This window comes from Oncorhynchus mykiss, chromosome 2 (genome assembly GCF_013265735.2).
Source record: "Oncorhynchus mykiss isolate Arlee chromosome 2, USDA_OmykA_1.1, whole genome shotgun sequence".
In the NCBI taxonomy this organism is placed as follows: domain Eukaryota; kingdom Metazoa; phylum Chordata; class Actinopteri; order Salmoniformes; family Salmonidae; genus Oncorhynchus; species Oncorhynchus mykiss.
In genome coordinates, this window is record NC_048566.1 from 45952972 (window position 1) to 45977707 (window position 24736).

Here is a 24736-nt window from a genome sequence, read left to right on the forward strand (position 1 = left end):
TCCTCATGTTCCAAGAAGTCTTTCTCTGTTGTTTGTATAGTGTTTTTCTCCTGTAGTGTACAAGGAATAGCCTGCTTAGAGGTTTGAAGAAATTGAATAGACCTAGGTGGACATCTGAACCTCTCCTCAGCCATAAGGCTGTACTTTACATAGACAGTTTGATTATGGTGGCGCATTGCGTTAAGAATCTACTGGGTGCTTTGTGTTTTGGTTTGTTTGACCTGCATTTGCAAATGTATTAGACAGCACAGTCAGAAATGTGAGAGTGTGGAGGGATAGACAGAAGAAAAGGGCTGAGACAGGATCTGTACCCACGTCACCACAGGTAAATAATGTGTTCTGGAGTCAAGGGGCTAACCACTACGCTGGACTCCTCCACATTTGCACCATTTCCGTTCAGCTACGTTTCAGAAGATTTGTTTGGACAGGGATATTTCAGGAACTCCTGAGTTGTCGGTTCGAAGTCTACAGCGTTGTCACATAACATGAGCTAATTCCCAAGATTTGTTTCGACGGGTTATTTTAGTAACCCCTGTATTGTCGCTTCGTTTAGGAGACCTTGTGACCTCCCTTTTATACACACATTTTTGTGGTCACCCTCCATTTCTCACTGTCAATCGTAAATGATACTTAGTCAAGATTGTTTGGTGAAACGTTCATACAGTGTCTTTACGACAACCATTTTATCTCAATCAGTTTCATGGGGATATGCATTTAAACCTTCTTGAGTTATACAGTGTTGTTTCAAAGTAGCTTTTATCCCTTTCACACTAAGATGTTTCCCGACAACTTTTCCATTCTGATACTTTTTCACGCCTTTTCTTTATATCTGACAGTTATTGCCGGTATCGTCAAACGAGCTAATAAGAATTTTGGTAAAGTTCTGCCTAGGGCTGCTGACATCAGTCACAAGTCATGAAGGCAGTCAAATTCCATTTGACCGTTTAGTCATGGTAATTAGGCTTCTCCAAGTTCTGATGCTGCTGATGGTCCTTAGTTGCCTACCAAACTTGCAAACTGCCTTGTACTCAGTACTCTATTGTCCCTCTAATCACTCTGACATCAATGCAAATGTATTCAAAAATGTAATCAAACTTAATAGGCTCTACACCCCTTGTAAAGCTTAACTGGCATACATAAGCAGTATGTGAGTTTCAAGTTTGGGGAATAATATTTTCACCATAAAAATGCACCTTTATAATAAAAGCATTACATGCATAATTGCATTTGCGGCCACTTTTGATGAGGGTGTTTTCTGCTAATGGAACATTCTTATAGCCTACTACCATGTGCCCATTGCTGCACATATAATGTGAAGAAATTATCAACATTTTAAGCTAAATGTTCTGATCTGTTGCGTCAGCCACATTTTGTAAAATAGTTTTTGGGATGTTAGTGGTTGTATTAATTTGGCATCTATCACATCCCACAACTGTCCCAGACTATGTTTGGAATATTTATTTCTCGCACAGAATAGAAGAATAGGTCAACCTATTTACAATGGGGGATAGTAGATTGACATAGGCTAGTGCTTTTGTTGTTCGTTAGGCCTACTCATCTTGTTAACTGACGAAAAGTTAATGTGGACAGTTCTTCCAATATCTTCAATATGCACCTCGGAATTGGATAAGGACGTGCGCAGTTGCGTTCCAATGTGTATGTCTTCACTTGTAGCCTGTGAGATAGACTTGATTACGTGATGGTTTTCGACTCTCTCTCTCTATTGCGCCAGCTGTCTCTAGATATGAATGCTAGGCTATGAAAAGCCAACTGACATTTACTCCTGAGGAACCCTCTACAACCACTGTGATTATCAATGAACGTTTGAACATCGTTTGAACATCTTGGCCATGTACTGTTATAATCTCAACCCGGCACAGCCAGAAGAGGACTGGTTCATCTCTAGGTTTCTTCCTAGGTTGCAGCCTTTTTAGGGAGATGTTCCTTGCCACAGGGCTTCTACATCTGCATTGCTTGCTGTTTGGGGTTTAAGGCTGACACTTTGTGACATCGGCTGATGTAAAAAGGGCTTTCTAAATACATTTGATTGACTGAGCAGGGAGAAGGGCACAATGGCCACTGGCCTCAAACAGAATGGATTTTTTGGGGGTGCATTACAGCCACACAAAGGGGTTGCACTGTGAAATTCTAGGCTTTATCAAATTGTGAATATATTTTTATTTAACTAGGCAAGTCGATTCTTATTTTCAATGGCAGCCTAGGAACAGTTGGGTTAATTGCATTGTTCAGGGGCAGAACAACAGATTTGTACCTTGTCAGCTCAGGGATTCGATCTTGTATCATTGCAGTCACAAGTCCAACATTCTAACCACTACACTACCTGTCTCCCAATGAGTGACTGATGTAAAAAGAAATCAGAGCTCATGCTGTTCAAGCAAATCATCATTAGAGTCGCATCATTTAGCCTTAGAATGTATTTAAAAAATCTAAACATATAGCCCAACGTTTGCAGAACAACTAAAGTTACATTAACAACTCTAAGTTAAGCATAAAGGAATGCCTATTTATTTGTTAACCACTCAACACAAAATAGTGGCATGTGGCACTCCCTGAAATTGTTTGGAAAAATATCCTTTCTATTTTATTCTGCTTTTTTCAATTGTATTCTTCATACTTTAAAATAATGCCACGGAAATCTAAACAAATCTTGTCTGCTAAATTAACTAGTGTAGCCCATAGCCACTTGGCATCGGCAGATCAGGACCTGACACAAGTACAGTGCATGGCGAAAGTATTCGGCCCCCTTGAACTTTGCGACCTTTTGCCACATTTCAGGCTTCAAACATAAAGATATAAAACTGTATTTTTTTGTGAAGAATCAACAACAAGTGGGACACAATCATGAAGTGGAACGACATTTATTGGATATTTCAAACTTTTTTAACAATTCAAAAACTGAAAAATTGGGCGTGCAAAATTATTCAGCCCCTTTACTTTCAGTGCAGCAAACTCTCTCCAGAAGTTCAGTGAGGATATCTGAATGATCCAATGTTGACCTAAATGACTAATGATGATAAATACAATCCACCTGTGTGTAATCAAGTCTCCGTATAAATGCACCTGCACTGTGATAGTCTCAGAGGTCCATTAAAAGCGCAGAGAGCATCATGAAGAACAAGGAACACACCAGGCAGGTCCGAGATACTGTTGTGAAGAAGTTTAAAGCCGGATTTGGATACAAAAAGATTTCCCAAGCTTTAAACATCCCAAGGAGCACTGTGCAAGCGATAATATTGAAATGGAAGGAGTATCAGACCACTGCAAATCTACCAAGACCTGGCTGTCCCTCTAAACTTTCAGCTCATACAAGGAGAAGACTGATCAGAGATGAAGCCAAGAGGCCCATGATCACTCTGGATGAACTGCAGAGATCTACAGCTGAGGTGGGAGACTCTGTCCATAGGACAACAATCAGTCGTATATTGCACAAATCCGGCCTTTATGGAAGAGTGGCAAGAAGAAATTCATCACACACCATCCCCACTGTCAAACATGGTGGTGCATCATGGTTTGGGCCTGCTTTTCTTCAGCAGGGACAGGGAAGATGGTTAAAATTGATGGGAAGATTGATGGAGCCAAATACAGGACCATTCTGGAAGAAAACCTGATGGAGTCTGCAAAAGACCTGAGACTGGGACGGAGATTTGTCTTCCAACAAGACAATGATCCAAAACATAAAGCAAAATCTACAATGGAATGGTTCAAAAATAAACATATCCAGGTGTTAGAATGGCCAAGTCAAAGTCCAGACCTGAATCCAATCGAGAATCTGTGGAAAGAACTGAAAACTGCTGTTCACAAATGCTCTCCATCCAACCTCACTGAGCTCGAGCTGTTTTGCGAGGAGGAATGGGAAAAAATGTCAGTCTCTCGATGTGCAAAACTGATAGAGACATACCCCAAGCGACTTACAGCTGTAATCGCAGCAAAAGGTGGCGCTACAAAGTATTAACTTAAGGGGGCTGAATAATTTTGCACGCCCAATTTTTCCGTTTTTAAATTTGTTAAAAAAGTTTTAAATATCCAATAAATGTCGTTCCACTTCATGATTGTGTCCCACTTGTTGTTGATTCTTCACAAAAAAATACAGTTTTATATCTTTGTTTGAAGCCTGAAATGTGGCAAAAGGTCGCAAAGTTCAAGGGGGTCGAATACTTTCACAAGGCACTGTACTCATCGCAAGGCCCACTCGTTGATGCTTATTTATAAAACCCTCTTAAGGGGAGTGAGGCCTAAGAGGGTTTCATGAGGCCTATCTGAGATATCTACTGCAGCCCCCATCCTCACCCTGCAACACCTATTCTGCCTGTCGCATTCTGTAAAAGGTCCCCAAAGCACACATCCATGGTGCGCTCCTCTTTTCAGTTCGCTGCAGCTAGCAACTGGAACGAGCTGCAACAAACACTCAAACTGGACAGTTTAATCTCAATCATAGACATTCAATCAAAGTCTTAATCATAGACATTCTTACTGACAGTTGTGGCTGCTTCGCGTGATGTATTGTTGTCTCTACCTTCTTGCCCTTTGTGCTGTTTTCTGTGCCAAATAAAGTTCTTACCATGTTTTGTGCTGCTGCCATGTTGTGTTGCTGCTATGTTGATGTCATGTTGTGTTGTCATGTGTTTCTGCCATGCTATGTGGTTGTCTTAGGTCTCTCTTTATATAGTGTTGTGGTTCCCGCAGGAGACCTTTTGCCTTTTGGTCAAACATTTTTCTTAACTGACTTGTCTATTTAAATAATGGTTAAAAAAATGCTAAAAAAAAATGTATGAAGAACAATAGTAAAAAGCTTTGGAACACCTTAACCTTTTCACATGTGAGTTCCAAATATCTCTAACGGTTGCCCCAGTGTGAGTTGTTTTATGCAGGTGATGTCAGAATGCACTCACTGTTCCAAAATGTGATTATTACGCGCAGGACAGTTAACACGTGCTGCTTTTTTTAAAACAATTTTTATTTTATAACAACAGTTTGAGTTGAGGTGTGTTCCGCCTTCTCATTAATTCACAAAGAAGTAGCCGATTTCAGCGCTGTGGACAATTTATATTGGAGGCTTTACTGAGCCGGATAAAGCTCTCTCTTCTAGGAGAGCCCACTGCACTTCACTCATGTTTGCGCAGATCAAGTAAGCATATATTTGCGCAGTCTTGCAAGAATTGGAACATTTCCTTACTGGCGCTCGCTTTGCCTTCCTTGTTGTTTTCCTTACAAATAATACACTTTGGATATGTGTGCGTTCCTATCAAAGTAAGTTCCTTATTTTCTGTATATCGTGTTGTCGTTTCTACTGTAGGAGCATATAGTATGCATGTATGTATCTATGTATGTAGCATAATGTATTTACAGTTTTCAAATAATGCATTCCGATTATTGCATTTATTGTAATCGACACCTACGATGTGTGTAAAATACTTTTTGGAAGGTTGTACTGATTATAATGAGCTAATGCAAAGCTATTTTCCAGCTATGTGTGGCGCCATGTTTGTTGACATTATACATTGCATTCTGGGTAAACGTCTGTCAGACCAAAGATGTTATAATGAGGTGAAGGAATGGTTCACTCATCTTTCGGGTAAACTTCCAGAAGTGAATGAAGGGAAGTGGATGATCGTAGACGACACACCCTCTTCAACTATAAACAGACCCAACTCATCCTGTCTCCTCTTATGGCTCTTTTGGTTGATGCGAAGAAATAATAATTCCGCCGCGCACAAGCTACTCATCGTCGGATTACTTTCGATTTCTAGAAAGTGTTTTACTCAATTATTTTAATCAATGGTGAGCTCACCCGTGATGTTATTAATTACAAATAGCAATTGCTATTAGCTAATTCATAATATAGTTTCTGTCAGCCGAGGGTTATAAAATTTATAAAACATTTTCTGGTTTGGATGATTGTGTTATGCTGTAGCTACTTCTGTGAATGTCTTTACATTGCATCGAAAAATAAACAGGTCACATTCTGGACATACCTTTGTAGAGACTGTGTTTGTGCAAAATGTTTCTGAAAAAACAGTGTGCCAATTCAAGTGCTGATTGTTGCGTCAATCGAAACTGGACGTTAATAATCATTCTAATCAAGCGTATTAATCTCACCGGTTTTATCATACGCAACAGGGATCACTATAGAACAATCACACCTGTTTCTTGGTTCGTGTGAAAAGGTTCAATTTCATTTTGGGAAAAAAGGCAAACTCAGATCCATCATTCATTGAATCAAATGGCTCATTCATCACAAAACGAACTGACATTGCCAACTACTTTAACGTTTTTTTTCATTGGTAAGATCAGCAAACTTAGACATGACATGTCAGCAACAAACGCTGACACTACACATCCAAGTATATCTGGCCAAATTATGAAAGACAAACATTGTATTTTTGAGTTCCGTAAAGTGAGTGTGAAAGAGGTGAACAAATTATTGTTGTATCTTAAAAATGACAAGCCACCGTGGTCTGACAACTTGGATGGAAAATTACTGAGGATAATAGCGGACGATATTTGCCACTCCTATTTGCCATACTTTCAATTTAAGCCTACTAAATATTGTGTTTGACCAGATACAATGATATTTTACAGTAACCCAATTGACAACAGACTTTCAGCATGCTTGTGGGAAAGGAGGTTCAACAAGCACAGCATTTACACAAATGACTGATGATTGGTTGAGAGAAATTGATGATAAAAAGATTGTGGGGGCTGTTTTGTTAGACTTCAGTGCAGGTTTTGACATTATCGATCATAGTCTGCTGTTGTTATCACTTTCCACCTTCTATATTGTGTATAAAGAGGTACCTGTCTAACAGAACACCGAGGGTGTTCTTTAATTGAATCCTCTCCAACATTATCCAGGTAGAATCCGGAATTCCCCAGGGCAGCTGTCTAGTCCCTTTACTTTTTTTAATCTTTACTAATGACATGCTTTGAGTAAAGCCAGTGTGTCTATGTATGCATATGACTCAACACTATACATGTCAGCTACTACAGCGACTAAAATGACTGCAACACTTAACAAAGAGCTGCAGTTAGTTTCAGAGTGGGTGCAAAGGAATAACTTAGTCCTAAATCATTCTAAAAGCATTGTATTTAGGACAAATCATTCACTAAACCCTAAACCTCAACCAAGGTGACTAAATGAGGTTGAGGTGACTAAATATATTGATACAACAGACATTAAGATGGGGAGAAGTATGTCCATAATAAAGTGTTTTTCTTCCTTCTAAAGGCTAGGAGTGCCGCTAGTGACCCACCTCGACAACATCCGTTGAAATTGCAGAGCACCAAATTTAAAATACAAAAATCGTAATATTAAACATTCATGAAAATATAAGTGTCTTACATCGTTTAAAAACGTCATTTCTTGTTAATCCAACAGCTTTCTCAGATTTCAAAAAGGCTTTACGGCGAAAGCATACCATGCGATTATCTGAGGACAGCGCCCCGCTCACAAAATAATTAAAAACATTTTCCAAACCAGCATAGGCATCACAAAAGTCAGAAATAGCGATAAAATATATCACTTACCTTTGAAGATCTTCCTCTGTTTGCAATCCCAAGGGTTCCAGCTACACAACAAATGGTTGTTATGTTAATAAAGAAAGTCCTTCTTTATATCCCCAAAAAGTTAGTTTAGTTGGCGCGCTTGATTCAGTAATCCACTTGTTCCACTCGTTCAAAATGCATACAAATGAATCCCAAAAGTTACCAATAAACTTCGTCCAAACAAGTCAAACAACATTTCTAATCATTCCTCACGTACCCTAATTTGTAAATAAACAATACAATTTAAGACTGAGAATAGTGTGTTCAACACCGGAGATAAATAACAAAGTACGCACCTCCATCCACAAGACTGCAGTCAAAATGATAGCCACCTTGACAAACTACAAATTCTAGCAAATTTGTCAAAAAACAAGCCTGAAACCCTTTCTAAAGACTGTTGACATCTAGTGGAAGCCATAGGAACTGCAATCTGGGAAGTTTTCCTTTGATTTTCCCATAGACAAGCATTTCAATGGGTGGTCACCTCAACCAAAAAAAATTCAGATGGATTCTCCTCGGGTTTTCGCCTGCCATATCAGTTCTGTTATACTCACAGACATTATTATTTTTAAAGTTGTAGTTTTTTCTATCCAATGCTACCAATTATATGCATATCCTAGCTTCTTGGCCTGAGTAACAGGCAGTTTACTTTGGGAATGTCAGTCATCCGAACTTCCGAATACTGCCCCCTATCCATCACTACCAACAAGGCAGGTGCTACAGGCCCTAGTTTTGTCGCAGCTGGACTAATGTTCAGTCGTGTGGTCAGGTGCCACAAAAAGGGACTTAGGAAAATTGCTATTGGCTCAGAACAGGGCAGCATGGCTGGCCCTTGGATGTATACGGAGAGCAAATATTAATAATATGTATGTCAATGTCTCCTGGCTCAAAGTGGAGGAGAGATGGACTTTATCACTACTTGTATTTATGAGAGGTATTTACATGTTGAATGCACCAAGCTGTCTGTTTGAACTACTGGCGGACAACTCTGACACCGATGCAAAAGCCACAAGAGGTCTCTTCACAGTTCCCAAGTCCAGAACAGACTATGGGAGGCATACAGTACTACATAGAGCAATGACTACATGGAACTCTATTCCACATCAAATAACTGATGCAAGTTGTAAAATTTGATTTAGAAAACAGATACAAATACATCTTATGGAACAGCGGGGACTGTGAAGCAACACAAACATAGGCACAGACACGTTCTTACACACACACACACACACGATACATATGCACTATACACACATGTACACATGGATTTTGTACTGTATATACAGTATGTGTTAATGGTGGAGTATGGGCCTGAGGGCACACAGTGTGTTGTGAAATCTGTGAATGTATTGTAATGTTTAAAAATTGTATAAACTGCCTTAATTTTGCTGGACCCCAGGAAAAGTAGCTGCTGCCAATGGGGATCCATAATTAATACAAATACAATAAGTTCTGTATTTCAATATGCAATCATGAACATGGATCAATAAGCACTCCGGTGCGGTCCGCTCATTTAACGGTGTCGCTTATGTCATTAATCTTCACACTTCAATGAATTAGGCAGCGGAGATTGGAAATCGGGTTCTGTACATACAATTCTTTGTACAAATAAGTCACTCCAATAGCAAACTTTCTATCACTTTGAATGCATGATAAATGTAGCCATACACTTACATTTACCCATTAATCAATCCAAAAGTTTGGGCGCTTGTTAGGCAACTTTACATACCCGAGTGCTTCTTTTCTACACTGTAGTCTTGAGGCTGTGTGAGTCCTTAGTTCCTTGGTTAGGCGTCTTTCCAAACAATCCAGTTTTCAATTCCAACTAAGTATTTTCCAGCAAAGTCTTTGACTAAATGTATTTGCTAATTTGTCCAATATAATTGTCCCAATACAATTTCCATTCTAATCCTTTAGACACAATGGAGAGGGTTGAAATGTTAGTCTTGACGCATACAAATCCAATTTCCAGAGTTTGATTCAAGTTTAAAAATAATACATTTATTTGTAATTCCTCTGTATAGAAAAATGAAAATAATTCTACCAAAACAAATTATGATCATTAAAACTAAAGAAACAAACAGCATGGTTAACATGGTCTGGTATGCTAAAAAAGACTGTATGCTGCCATTCCAGTCACTCCAAGTATACCTTGAAGCATGTATGCCTTTTAACTTTATTCTCCATTGGCCTTTAGAAGGAGTACACACACTTGACAGGGAATTAGTGGCAAACACATGTACAACAGAAATGCATCATGAATTGGAAACATACACATTTACAATATGACCTATTTGGCTATTTGGGGTCAATTGCAGAAAGTAAACTGAAATTCCAATCCCACAATTTTCTCATATAAGAAAGAATTGAGGAACATTGACATTTAGTTTACTTTCTGAATTGTAAGGTAATTGCCCCAACCTTGCCAGAGAGTGCACACCTGGCGACGGCTGCAAGTCACTGCTTGCATTTGAATATAAACCGATTTTGAGTATTGCTTAACACCATCTGAATGAATGAATAAGGTGAGGATTGGTGAAAGGGAAACCTCATTTTGACTGATTCAATGACATACTGTACATGTTCACCTCGAGGAAGGGTGAAAAGAAGGATGCATTCTCGAAGGGTTCCATCTGGATATTCTTAAATTGTTTCCTCTCCTCGCCACAATTCCCTAACTGCATTTACATGATAGTAAAGGGTTGTGTTTATTAGGAACCAAAACAAAATAAAATATATTGAATCGTGGAGAGAATAATTTGACATCTTCAATAAGAAACATACATTTTCTGTTCCAAACATTTTGAAACATTTCCCATTGCATGTCTTGATGAAAATGACCTAGGTGTGTGCAAGTAAGTGATTACCTCATGGAGGGGAGGAAAGGAAGATGGAAAGAAAGAAGAAACAAAGGAAATAGGTGTTTTTTTTAGCAGGCTTCCTGGCTTCCTGGAACAGCTGTGGGTATGGGACTGCCATGCTTTATGTGTCCACATAGACCCATTACCATCCACAGACACACGCATGCACACACACACCACATGTGGCATTTTTCTGCACCCATATTACCAGGCAATCTGCAGCAGAAAATGAATTACTCCATAATTTAGCATATTAAATCACAATGGATCCATTATAGAACACAACAACAATAACAAAAATAAAATCCGGGGTTGAGAATTTGGTTGTTTAACCTGTAATTTGTTTTAACAACATTGTTGGAGCTGTACTGTTAGATTTCAATGCAGCCTTTGATATTATTGACCATAAAGTGTTGAAAAAACATATGTGTTATGGCTTTTCAACCTCTGCCATATCATGGATTCTGAGGTATCTATCTAATAGAACACAGAGGGTTTTCTTAATTGGAAGCTTCTCTAATGTTAATCATAATAAGTGTGGTGTAATGCAGGGCAGCTCTCTCGGCCCTCTTCTCTTAAAAAAACAATATATGCCACTGGCATTAATCAAAATCTGTGTCTATGTATGCTGATGATTCAACCCTACACGTCAGCAACCACAGCTAGTGAAATCTCTGCAGTTGCAGTTAGTCTTAGAATGGGTTGCTAGTAATAAACTAGTCCTGAACATCTCTGCAACTAAGAGCATTGTATTTTGTACAAATCATTCCCTAAGTTCTAGGCCTCAGCTGAATCTGATAATGGATAATGTCGCTGTTGAGCAAGTTGAGGAGACTAAATTACTTGGTGTTACCTTGGATTGTAAACTTTCATTGTCAAAACGTGGGGTAGGGTCTGTCCGTGGTAAAGAGATGCTTTGCTTTTTTGATACTACACTCCACAAAGCAAGTTCAGCAGGCTCTTGTTTTATCCTATCATGATTATTGCTTTGTCATATCAAATAAAACAATCTAATCAAATGTTTTTTGTCAAATGCGCCGAATGCAACAGGTGTTGGTAGACCTTACCGTGAAATGCTTACTTAAAAGCCCTTAAAAAAAACAGTTAATAACAGTTAGTAAATTAACTACAGTAAAAAATAAAAGAGCAACAATAAAATGCCAATAACGAAGCTGTATGTATAGGGGGTACCGGTACCGAGTCAATGTGCAAGGGTACAGGTTAGTCAAGGTAATTGAAGTAATATGTATATGTAGGTAGGGGTAAAGTTACTATGCATAGATAATGGATCATAAACAGTGAGTAGCTGCAGCGTAAAAAAAGGGTAGCCATTTGGGTAGCCATTTGATTAGCTGTTCATCAGTCTTACGTTACGAAGCCTTTTGGACCCAAACTTGGCGCTCAGGTACCACTTGCCGTGCGATAGCAGAGAGAACAGTCCATGACTAGGGTAACTGGATTCTTTGGCAATTTTTAGGGCCTTCCTCTGACGCTGCCTGGTATAGAGGTCCTGGATGTTAGGAAGCTTGGCCCCAGTGATATACTGGGCCGTACGCAGCACTCTCTGTAGCACTTACAGTCGGAGGCCGAGCAGTTGCCATACCAGGTGGTGAAGCAACCATTCAAGATGCTCTCGATGGTGCAGCTGTAGGATCTGAGGACCCATGCCAAATCTTTTCAGTCTCCTGAGGGGGAATAGGCATTGTTTTACCTTCTTCACGAATGTCTTGGTGTGCATGGACCATGATAGTTTGTTGGTGATGTGGACACCAAGGAACTTGAAGCTCTCAATCTAATCCATTACAGCCCCGTAGATGAGAATGGGAGCATTCTCGGCCCTCCTTTTTCTGTAGTCCACGATCATCTCCTTTGTCTTGATCACGTTGAGGAAGATGTTGTTGTCCTAGGACCACACTTCCAGGTCTCTGACCTCCTCCCTATAGGCTGTCTCATTGCTGTCGGTGATCAGGCCTAACACTGTTGTGTCGTCAGCACACTTAATGGTGTTGGAGTTGTGCTTGGCCACACCATCATGGGTGAACAGGGAGTACAGGAGGGGACCAGCACAATCCCCTGAGGGCCCCCTGTATTGAGGATCAGCGTGACAGATGTGTTGTTGCCTACCCTTACCATCTGGGGGTGGCCCGTCAGGAAGTCCAGGATCCAGTTGCGAGGTTTTTTGTCCCAGGGTCCTTTCTGGGATGATGGTGTAAGAGCCAGGTTGAGAGAGCTACTATGTTGGAGCTGCGTGCTGGTGTTACATGAACCAACTCGCTTCGGGATTCAATACACACTTCACAACACAGAGATCCTTTTAAATAACAAATTTGCTTATTAATTTATGCATGTTTTTGTTTGTTCTATATGTAATTATATACTTCACAACAACACAAAGATCTGACCGAAGTCCCTGAGTGGTAGTGTCAGTTCTTCAGGGTCACATACGATTAGCCTTCACCACCATTTCCTCTTCCACAGACACAGACTCCATTCCAGTTATCAGCTCATCCATTCGTTGACCAGTAACTGTGTAGGAAGCGTCCAGCCATCGACCATTCTGGCTTAATTTCCCCAAGCGTGGAGCCAAGGATCCATTGCAGTTTCCGGCCCATTGATTCATTTAGTGAGACAGGATATGACGCTGATAGCAGAGCCCCCTAGCCAACCAATGCCAATCGGTTATTCCACAGCCAGACTTCCTCTATTGACCAACAAGGCTAATGATGGCCATTGGATAATGATAACCACATTAATCAACAAGGCAAATTATATCCCTGTCAAATAACCAATTTAGATTAGTGTCAGTCTCCCCACTCCTCTCTGACCTTGGGGTTTCTGGCGGGAAGAAAGAGTTTAGGTTGTTATTTTCTATCGCTCGTTCTCTCTATCTGTGAATCTTTCTTTGTCACTTTCTCAGAATCTTTCTCTCTCTCTACTTGGCTTACCTCTTCACCTCCTTTCAACTTTTCTCTTTCCTTTCCCCATCTCTGTTTATCCTTCCTTCCTCTCTATCACCTTCCCTCCAAATCCCCCTTATCCTCACCCCCACCTCCCCCTCTCCACACAGCAGGTTGTCTGGGCGTGGCCATGTGGCCCTGCAATAAATCCTTAATTATGTGCTATGGAGAGGAAAAGGTTGGAGGGGTGTAACACACACAGATGTAGAAGTTATTTTACGCACGCCTCTCGGAAGAGGGAACGCAACACCCTGCTACAACTCAACTCCCCTTGGTGTGAAAGAGGTATGGGACTGTAGGTGCGAGTAAGGATGACAAAAGGCAGAGAATTTACCGTTTACTAGGAATTTATTCCTTCATACAGTAATATGGGGAAAAGGGGCTGGACGGAACCAAAACAAAGAAAGTAAATGTCAAAGCCCCCTCTCCTATCTTACCTGCCTACCCACTACTTATCTAACTTAGCACCACCTGGTGCGCTAACCAAAATACAGGGGGTGGTCCACCCAGGTCTTACCTAGTGTGCATAAACAGAGTATATACTACGGGTATTTGTATGCCCGCGGGCCTCTTGCCTAAGCAGTCCCTAGGTGCCTTCCCCTTACCCCCTGGGAACAACTGAAATGTAATTTAACAATTTCAGGAATCAAAAACACAGTTCTATTAACACACACATAACTCAAATCAACGGCTACAAAAATACTTAACAAAACCTGTCTCTGTCTCTGTCTCTTTTAGCAAATCTAACTTACTAACGTAAGCAGCAAAGCCAATTCTATCAATGCAGTCATCTAAGCGAGGTAGAGGAAAAGAATCAGACTTTGTAACTGCATTTACGCGACGATAGTCCATACATAAGCAGGACGTACCGTCAGGATTAGGAACAAGAATACATGGGGAACTCCAGGAGCTGTTACTGGGTTTTGCCATGTCATTCTGTAATAAATAAGCTACCTCACTTTTCATTACCTCCCTTTTCTTTGGATTAACCCGGTACGGATGCTGATGTATAGGAACAGCGTTGCCCACATCCACGTCATGTTCCAAGATGGACGTGCAACTTGTAACATCCTGAAACACATTGAGAAAACTGTTTATCAAAAGGATAAGCTCCTTAGTTTGATTGTTATCCAAATGTTCCATTTGAGAGGGTAACTTCTTCAGCATCTCTGAATTACATAAGCGTTCACACTGCTGTAACGTATGGTGTAACTCCAACCCGTCCTCCTTATCCTCCTCTAGGTCCCAGCCAGGCTTCAGCACCACCGCAGCCACACTGGAGACGGCAGGCTGAACTGTCTTTCCTGAGGAACTGTTGGGAGAATCACGCACATAATATGTTTTCAGCATGTTAACATGACACAAACGGGAAGAATGCCTTCGATCTGGTGGTCTTTATCACATACTTGGTGTCACCGAGTTTATTTTCCACCAGATATGGTCCAGAAAAACGTGCCGACAGAAATGAGCCAGGGATTGGCAACAAAATTAAAACTTGATCCCCTGGTGCAAAAGAACGGCCAACAGCCTTTTTGTCATAATGCAACTTCATGCGTTTATTGAGATGAGGAGAGAGACTTTTGGGCTAACGCACAGGCGGTGTGCAGTCTCTCCCGCATCTTACTGACATAATCCCAAACATTTTTAGTGCCGCTACTGGGTGTAGGAGATAAGATATGCTCCTTCAAAACCTTCAGAGGACCCGGTGGGGTGTGTCCAAATACAAGGTCAGCAGGGCTGAACCCTAAGGACTCTTGTATCGTTTCCCTTATAGAAAATAGGACAAAGGGCACCCCCTCATCCCACTCGGTACTGGTATCCATGCAATACTTGCGTAGCATTGCCTTCAGCGTCTGAAGCCAGCGTTCGAGAGCCCCTTGACTCTCTGGATGATACCGACTGGAGACCTGATGGGAAATACACAGCTTCTTTAACACATTTGAGAACAGTTTTGGCATGACGTAGGATCCCTGATGAGTTTGGATTACTTTAGGGAGTCCAAACGTAGAGAAGAACTTCACTAGTGCCTTCACCACAGTCTTAGCCGTTATCGTACGGAGAGGAATAGCCTCTGGGTATCGAGTAGCACTGCACATTATTGTTAGTAGGAACTGGTTACCTGACCTGGTTTTCGGCAAAGGACCTACACAATCAATTATCACTCTTTCAAAGGGTTCTCCCACCACAGGAATCGGGTTGAGAGGCGCTCTAGGAATTGTTTGATTCGCTTCCCCAGTGAGTTGACATACATGACATGTTTTACAAAATTGGACTCAAACCTGGCCAGAAAAAATGACTAAGGACTCGGTTATAAGTCTTTGTGATCCCCAAATGTCCGGACCACGCCTGGTCATGGGGGAGTGACAGCACCTGCTGTTGGAACGGTGTTTGAACAACCACTTGACACACTTCACTCCAGTCACTAACGGTGTCATGAGCTGCCCATTTACGCATCAAAACTCATGCTTCCATAAAGTAGGCGGTCTCCTTAGTTTTAGCTTCCTCAATGGAAATTACCGAAGCAAAACACTTGCGAAGACTGGTGTCTCCTTTTTGACATTCAATCACCTTCTCGGGGGTGACATTCAAAAGACATGTGACATGGGTGACATGTTCTCCAGTTAAGGAAACACAACCGGCAGAGATAAATCCGTTTTTTCAAATGCTGAATCATTAACTCGGGCCAACGGACGAGCCAAAGACTTGACTAAACCCAAACTTTTCATTTTTGGGGACGGTGACTGGGACTGTTTCGGTTTATTTTTCAAAACTGGGCAGTCCGCAATCACGTGACCCTTTTGGTGAGAGTAAAAACATTCACAGATTTCATGAAAAGGAGGCACTGATGACGTAATCGTTCAGCCTTTAAAACGAGGCGCACCAAAGACAGTCTTGTGTGTCAAAGCATACTCATCTGCCAACACTGCTGCTTGGGCCAATGTCGCCACTTTCTGTTCATTTAAATGAACTACAATTCTATCAGGGAGGTTGCTTTTAAAATCCTCCAACAGCATCAATTCCCGAATATCAGCAAAGGTGTTAGCTTTGCTGGCTGAACACCATCGATTAAACAGAGACTCTTTGTCCCTCGCAAACTCAACAAACGTACGGTGAGAGGGTTTCTTGTGGTTCCTGAAGCACTGTCGATAAGCTTCAGGCACCAACTCATAAGCCCGCAACACGGTAGTTTAACTGTATCATAGTGTAAACTGTCTTCCAGGGAGAGAGCAGCTACTACTTCCTGGGCTTTTCCAGACAATTTACATTGCAACAGGAGAGGCCGAACCTCGAGGGGCCAATGCAGAGAAAAAGGAATCAATTTCTGACTCTCGGAATGGAGGGACTAAAGCTATATTTTTACTCACATCGAAGTGGGCTTGATGATGAGCAGTTTGTGGAGTTGCACTGAAGCCAGCGTCTAGCTCCAGTTGTCGGATCCTCACCTCCTTGTCGGCTTCTATTTTCCTAATTTCAAGATCAAAATTCATCTGTCTCTCCTTATCTTTTTGCTGCATTTCTAAACGGGCCAGCCTCACCTTCAGCCTAGCGGTCCCGTCTGAACGACCCAAAGAAGAAGATAAAGGGTCAAATCGGGGCAATGTAAAGAGAGTGGTGGTGGGCTGTGAACAGGAGGGAGGGCGATTAGGTGGGTGGGCGGGATGGACGGGATGGACGGACGGAGGGGGGTAAGGAGGGATGAAGCATGGACAAGAAGGAGGAAGAGAGGGAGGGAGAGAGAGGGAGAGAGAGAGACAGAGGGAGGGCGGGAGGATGGGACAGACAGAGGGAGAGAGTTCGCTGCATTTTAGAAAGTGGGTCTCCACTATAGTACTGGATGGACCGATGGTAGAGGAGAGGGGTTGTGGGAAGATGAGGGATTGAAGAAGAGCTCAGAGTTAATGGCCAATGATGTTGTTTTTCCAATAGAAGCCATTTTGAACACCATCCATTGAGTTACTGGTCTCCTGGTAAGAGACAAAAGCCCTTACGCAGAAAAGAGTGAGATTGTGGACTCCCTATGCTCCTAAGGGATCTAAGAGTACTAATGAAGCCTTGAAGTACATGTGAGCATTATATTGCACTATATTTGACTAGCAGCCATAGGGAACAGGGGGCCATTCAGGACACAGATATGTTACTTTAAGTCCTTGCTTACTTCTCTCATTTCAATTAACTGAAACAGCGAAGCTGTTCGGTTTAAGCTAAGCAGTCTATTTCTCAGACAGCTCATCTTTCACAGTCATACAAGAGTGGGGAACTAAGTGTTACAGGGAACTAATACTCACACTATACCCCTGCCTCAGGTGGTGAAGGGCAAGGTGTAGCGCTGCTGATAGCGCCTGTTAGCAGAGGAATTAGCCCTGATTAGCCTAGCCCAAATTCCCAGTGATACAGCATGAGTCCACTAATGCTGATAAGTGACACGACTTTCGCAAGATGTTCGCAAAAGCTGGGTTCCTATTCTCCTGTGTGGAGATCCCTATCTTTGTACTGGGTGTTGTTTTTCCCTCACCAGCACTAATAACTATAGTAAAATAGGACTTGCCTAGTTAAATAAAGGTGAAATAAAATAAGTAATTTCCACATTTCCACTGTAGGTGTATTGTCCAATAAAATCAATGTTCTGTTCTCAGCCAAGGTTCTGAACCCAACCATCTGTCTCGTATGTGAAACGATGCCTTGTTGCATGAGTGAATAGCAGACGATGTGTAAGCTACCCTCCAAACAATAGTTATACTAATAGAAATGTCCATGAAGTCAGCTGTGTGACACAAAGGAGAGAAGGGAGGGTAACATAGGGCAGAGGGGAGACAACTAGAGGGTAGCAATGGAGAGATGAAAGGAGGGTAGTCGAGGGAGCATGAAAGCAGGGTCATAGGGTCATAGACACGAGGGATGAGGGATGAGTAGGCGAAAGGACAGAGATGCGAGGGGAGCGTTCCAAATCCGTTTGGCTCTGTGCTTCCGTGCTGATCCCTCATGGCAGGTTCACGCACTGCCGTTGCCCACTCAGCCGCCTCCAAATCCAGCCCATGTCTCCAAGACTTTGCTTTGTAAACAAAAATGTCCAAATAACCAAACACAAGCGTTTCTGCTTCTACACTGCTGTCAACTTTCTCCTCATGTTCCAAGAAGTCTTTCTCTGTTGTTTGTATAGTGTTTTTCTCCTGTAGTGTACAAGGAATAGCCTGCTTAGAGGTTTGAAGAAATTGAATAGACCTAGGTGGACATCTGAACCTCTCCTCAGCCATAAGGCTGTACTTTACATAGACAGTTTGATTATGGTGGCGCATTGCGTTAAGAATCTACTGGGTGCTTTGTGTTTTGGTTTGTTTGACCTGCATTTGCAAATGTATTAGACAGCACAGTCAGAAATGTGAGAGTGTGGAGGGATAGACAGAAGAAAAGGGCTGAGACAGGATCTGTACCCACGTCACCACAGGTAAATAATGTGTTCTGGAGTCAAGGGGCTAACCACTACGCTGGACTCCTCCACATTTGCACCATTTCCGTTCAGCTACGTTTCAGAAGATTTGTTTGGACAGGGATATTTCAGGAACTCCTGAGTTGTCGGTTCGAAGTCTACAGCGTTGTCACATAACATGAGCTAATTCCCAAGATTTGTTTCGACGGGTTATTTTAGTAACCCCTGTATTGTCGCTTCGTTTAGGAGACCTTGTGACCTCCCTTTTATACACACATTTTTGTGGTCACCCTCCATTTCTCACTGTCAATCGTAAATGATACTTAGTCAAGATTGTTTGGTGAAACGTTCATACAGTGTCTTTACGACAACCATTTTATCTCAATCAGTTTCATGGGGATATGCATTTAAACCTTCTTGAGTTATACAGTGTTGTTTCAAAGTAGCTTTTATCCCTTTCACATATCAAAATACTTAAACCTACATGCAGAATACCTGCTGTTAACTTTTAAATGATTGGAATGAATTATCCAAAGCGAGTGTAAAGATTTTTTTTTAAAACATTACATTGCACAAAAACAGGACAAGGTTATCACTTTACATCAGCGAAGCACTTTTACAGACACCATATCATCTACTCTACTTAATGTTTCCCGACAACTTTTCCATTCTGATACTTTTTCACGCCTTTTCTTTATATCTGACAGTTATTGCCGGTATCGTCAAACGAGCTAATAAGAATTTTGGTAAAGTTCTGCCTAGGGCTGCTGACATCAGTCACAAGTCATGAAGGCAGTCAAATTCCATTTGACCGTTTAGTCATGGTAATTAGGCTTCTCCAAGTTCTGATGCTGCTGATGGTCCTTAGTTGCCTACCAAACTTGCAAACTGCCTTGTACTCAGTACTCTATTGTCCCTCTAATCACTCTGACATCAATGCAAATGTATTCAAAAATGTAATCAAACTTAATAGGCTCTACACCCCTTGTAAAGCTTAACTGGCATACATAAGCAGTATGTGAGTTTCAAGTTTGGGGAATAATATTTTCACCATAAAAATGCACCTTTATAATAAAAGCATTACATGCATAATTGCATTTGCGGCCACTTTTGATGAGGGTGTTTTCTGCTAATGGAACATTCTTATAGCCTACTACCATGTGCCCATTGCTGCACATATAATGTGAAGAAATTATCAACATTTTAAGCTAAATGTTCTGATCTGTTGCGTCAGCCACATTTTGTAAAATAGTTTTTGGGATGTTAGTGGTTGTATTAATTTGGCATCTATCACATCCCACAACTGTCCCAGACTATGTTTGGAATATTTATTTCTCGCACAGAATAGAAGAATAGGTCAACCTATTTACAATGGGGGATAGTAGATTGACATAGGCTAGTGCTTTTGTTGTTCGTTAGGCCTACTCATCTTGTTAACTGACGAAAAGTTAATGTGGACAGTTCTTCCAATATCTTCAATATGCACCTCGGAATTGGATAAGGACGTGCGCAGTTGCGTTCCAATGTGTATGTCTTCACTTGTAGCCTGTGAGATAGACTTGATTACGTGATGGTTTTCGACTCTCTCTCTCTATTGCGCCAGCTGTCTCTAGATATGAATGCTAGGCTATGAAAAGCCAACTGACATTTACTCCTGAGGAACCCTCTACAACCACTGTGATTATCAATGAACGTTTGAACATCGTTTGAACATCTTGGCCATGTACTGTTATAATCTCAACCCGGCACAGCCAGAAGAGGACTGGTTCATCTCTAGGTTTCTTCCTAGGTTGCAGCCTTTTTAGGGAGATGTTCCTTGCCACAGGGCTTCTACATCTGCATTGCTTGCTGTTTGGGGTTTAAGGCTGACACTTTGTGACATCGGCTGATGTAAAAAGGGCTTTCTAAATACATTTGATTGACTGAGCAGGGAGAAGGGCACAATGGCCACTGGCCTCAAACAGAATGGATTTTTTGGGGGTGCATTACAGCCACACAAAGGGGTTGCACTGTGAAATTCTAGGCTTTATCAAATTGTGAATATATTTTTATTTAACTAGGCAAGTCGATTCTTATTTTCAATGGCAGCCTAGGAACAGTTGGGTTAATTGCATTGTTCAGGGGCAGAACAACAGATTTGTACCTTGTCAGCTCAGGGATTCGATCTTGTATCATTGCAGTCACAAGTCCAACATTCTAACCACTACACTACCTGTCTCCCAATGAGTGACTGATGTAAAAAGAAATCAGAGCTCATGCTGTTCAAGCAAATCATCATTAGAGTCGCATCATTTAGCCTTAGAATGTATTTAAAAAATCTAAACATATAGCCCAACGTTTGCAGAACAACTAAAGTTACATTAACAACTCTAAGTTAAGCATAAAGGAATGCCTATTTATTTGTTAACCACTCAACACAAAATAGTGGCATGTGGCACTCCCTGAAATTGTTTGGAAAAATATCCTTTCTATTTTATTCTGCTTTTTTCAATTGTATTCTTCATACTTTAAAATAATGCCACGGAAATCTAAACAAATCTTGTCTGCTAAATTAACTAGTGTAGCCCATAGCCATTTGGCATCGGCAGATCAGGACCTGACACAAGTACAGTGCATGGCGAAAGTATTCGGCCCCCTTGAACTTTGCGACCTTTTGCCACATTTCAGGCTTCAAACATAAAGATATAAAACTGTATTTTTTTGTGAAGAATCAACAACAAGTGGGACACAATCATGAAGTGGAACGACATTTATTGGATATTTCAAACTTTTTTAACAATTCAAAAACTGAAAAATTGGGCGTGCAAAATTATTCAGCCCCTTTACTTTCAGTGCAGCAAACTCTCTCCAGAAGTTCAGTGAGGATATCTGAATGATCCAATGTTGACCTAAATGACTAATGATGATAAATACAATCCACCTGTGTGTAATCAAGTCTCCGTATAAATGCACCTGCACTGTGATAGTCTCAGAGGTCCATTAAAAGCGCAGAGAGCATCATGAAGAACAAGGAACACACCAGGCAGGTCCGAGATACTGTTGTGAAGAAGTTTAAAGCCGGATTTGGATACAAAAAGATTTCCCAAGCTTTAAACATCCCAAGGAGCACTGTGCAAGCGATAATATTGAAATGGAAGGAGTATCAGACCACTGCAAATCTACCAAGACCTGGCCGTCCCTCTAAACTTTCAGCTCATACAAGGAGAAGACTGATCAGAGATGAAGCCAAGAGGCCCATGATCACTCTGGATGAACTGCAGAGATCTACAGCTGAGGTGGGAGACTCTGTCCATAGGACAACAATCAGTCGTATATTGCACAAATCCGGCCTTTATGGAAGAGTGGCAAGAAGAAATTCATCACACACCATCCCCACTGTCAAACATGGTGGTGCATCATGGTTTGGGCCTGCTTTTCTTCAGCAGGGACAGGGAAGATGGTTAAAATTGATGGGAAGATTGATGGAGCCAAATACAGGACCATTCTGGAAGAAAACCTGATGGAGTCTGCAAAAGACCTGAGACTGGGACGGAGATTTGTCTTCCAACAAGACAATGATCCAAAACATAAAGCAAAATCTACAATGGAATGGTTCAAAAATAAACATATCCAGGTGTTAGAATGGCCAAGTCAAAGTCCAGACCTGAATCCAATCGAGAATCTGTGGAAAGAACTGAAAACTGCTGTTCACAAATGCTCTCCATCCAACCTCACTGAGCTCTAAAGGACACCAATAATAAGAAGAGACTTGCTTGGGCCAAGAAACACGAGCAATGGATATTATACTGGTGGAAATCTGTCCTTTGGTCTGATGAGTCCAAATTTGAGATTTATGCTTCCAACTGCCGTGTCTTTGTGAGACGCGGAGTAGGTGAACGGATCATCTCCGCATGTGTGGTTCCCACCCTGAAGCACGGAGGAGGAGGTGTGATGGTTTGCGATGCTTTGCTGGTGACACTGTCAGTGATTTATGTATTATGCAAGGCACACTTAACCAGCATGGCTACCACAGCATTCTGCAGCGATACGCCAACCCATCTGGTTTGCATTTAGTGGGAATTTAATTTGTTTTTCAACTAGACACCTCCAGGCTGTATAAGGGCTATTTGATCAAGAAGGAGAGTGATGGAGTGCTGCATCAGATGACCCGGCCTCCACAATCACCTGACCTCAAACCCAATTGAGACGTTTGTGATGAGTTGGACCGTAGAGTGATGGAAAAGCCTACATTCACAATATTCTCTGGGTGATGTTTTTCTAGGTTGCACAGCTAGATATTTAGGATCAATTTAGAGCAGACCAAAAATGGCTTTTGTTAACTTGAGCTAGCTAGCTGTTGAGCTAGGTTAGCTAAGGAAACTCGCAGTAGTTCAACGTTGGCTAGCAATTAATATACTTATAGACAAGGCAAGGTACCTACCTAGCAGCTGCTGGAAATATTCTTCCACCTCACAGCCTCTTCAATAAGACATTTACTAAAATAGTCTGAGCTTCATGTGTCTCACCGGACAGCATAAGTTTGGCGCCTGGAATGGATCATTTGAATCTACAGTAAGCATAAGCTATTACTGTAAAGAAATACAGTATGTTAGAGTATTTTTTACAAGCGACTTTCAAATTACAGTTAAACACAATATTTTTCAGCATGTTACCCATAATGCAGTGCAATCTACAGCATGAATGCTGTAAAACACATTTATGGTATTATACTGTGCATCCTACAGTGTTTTACTGTTGAAAGTACAGAAAGGTCTTACAGTGTAGGTCTACTAAGCTACCACTCGTGCAAGGGAGGTAGAAAAGGCTTATGCAGACAAGCATGTGCTTAAAATGAGCATGTTTGTAAGGGGGTCATATAAAAATAAAATTACAGGCAAAATACCATCAATCCTACAGTATGTGGAAGCAGTACTACAGTGTTGTTTAGAATTATGTATAGAGAGTACATTTTAGAGTAGATGGTCTTAACAAACTGTAGCATACCCCTGAAGCCTGTGTGCTCAGTTGTCAGTCCCCTGTATAGGTTTGAGGAGGATAAACTAGTTTTTCTGTGTCCGTGTTTTGTTTTTCTCTTACAGGTTGAGCGGGAAATAGCGATTCTGAAGCTCATAGAACACCCTCACGTTTTAAAGCTGCACGACGTCTACGAAAATAAGAAATACTTGTGAGTATTGTTATCGCCTCTATGAATTCAATCAAATTGTTATGTTCCAACATGGGGGAGGGTATTAGCATCTCAAATCAAATCAAATCTAATTTTATTTCTCACATACACATGGTTAGCAGATGTTAATGCGAGTGTAGCGAAATGCTTGTGCTTCTAGTTCCGACAATGCAGTAATAACCAACAAGTAATCTAGCTAACAATTCCAAAACTACTACCTTATAGACACAAGTGTAAGGGGTGATGGTACAGAGCGGCATAGGCAAGATACAGTAGATGGTATTGAGTACAGTATATACATATGAGATGAGTATGTAAACAAAGTGGCATAGTTAAAGTGGCTAGTGATACATGTATTACATAAAGATGCAGTAGATGATATAGAGTACAGTATATACGTATACATATGAGATGAGATGAATAATGTAGGGTATGTAAACATTATATTAGGTAGCATTGTTTAAAGTGGCTAGTGACATATTTTACATCATTTCCCATCAATTCCCATTATTGAAGTCTACTTAGCGTCCAATTCGTAATTGTATTGGTATAGTAATATTGAAGATAGCAGAAATGATACACAACTTCACATGATACAATGAAACATCATGATACACCTCTTCATCCTTAAGAGTCAGGGGCTACTTCCTGTTTCACCTGCCATTGTGTCGGTCCCAGTCATCTGTAATAATAGTGGATATTATGACAGGGAATGATATTAACTGTATGTCTCCCCCAACACGTGACAGTCAACAAGATCAAACCC

The 24736-nt window shown here is 41.2% G+C and overlaps 1 protein-coding gene across 1 annotated transcript in view; it reads left to right on the top strand.

Moving 5' to 3' along the window:
- Positions 1 to 24736, top strand: part of brsk2a (BR serine/threonine kinase 2a) — a 536112-nt gene that overhangs the window by 356969 nt on the left and 154407 nt on the right. Inside the window, exon 3 of the mRNA XM_036949734.1 lies at positions 23885 to 23970. Coding sequence (XP_036805629.1) covers positions 23885 to 23970 — 86 coding nt within the window. The remainder of the gene's footprint in view (positions 1 to 23884; positions 23971 to 24736) is intronic.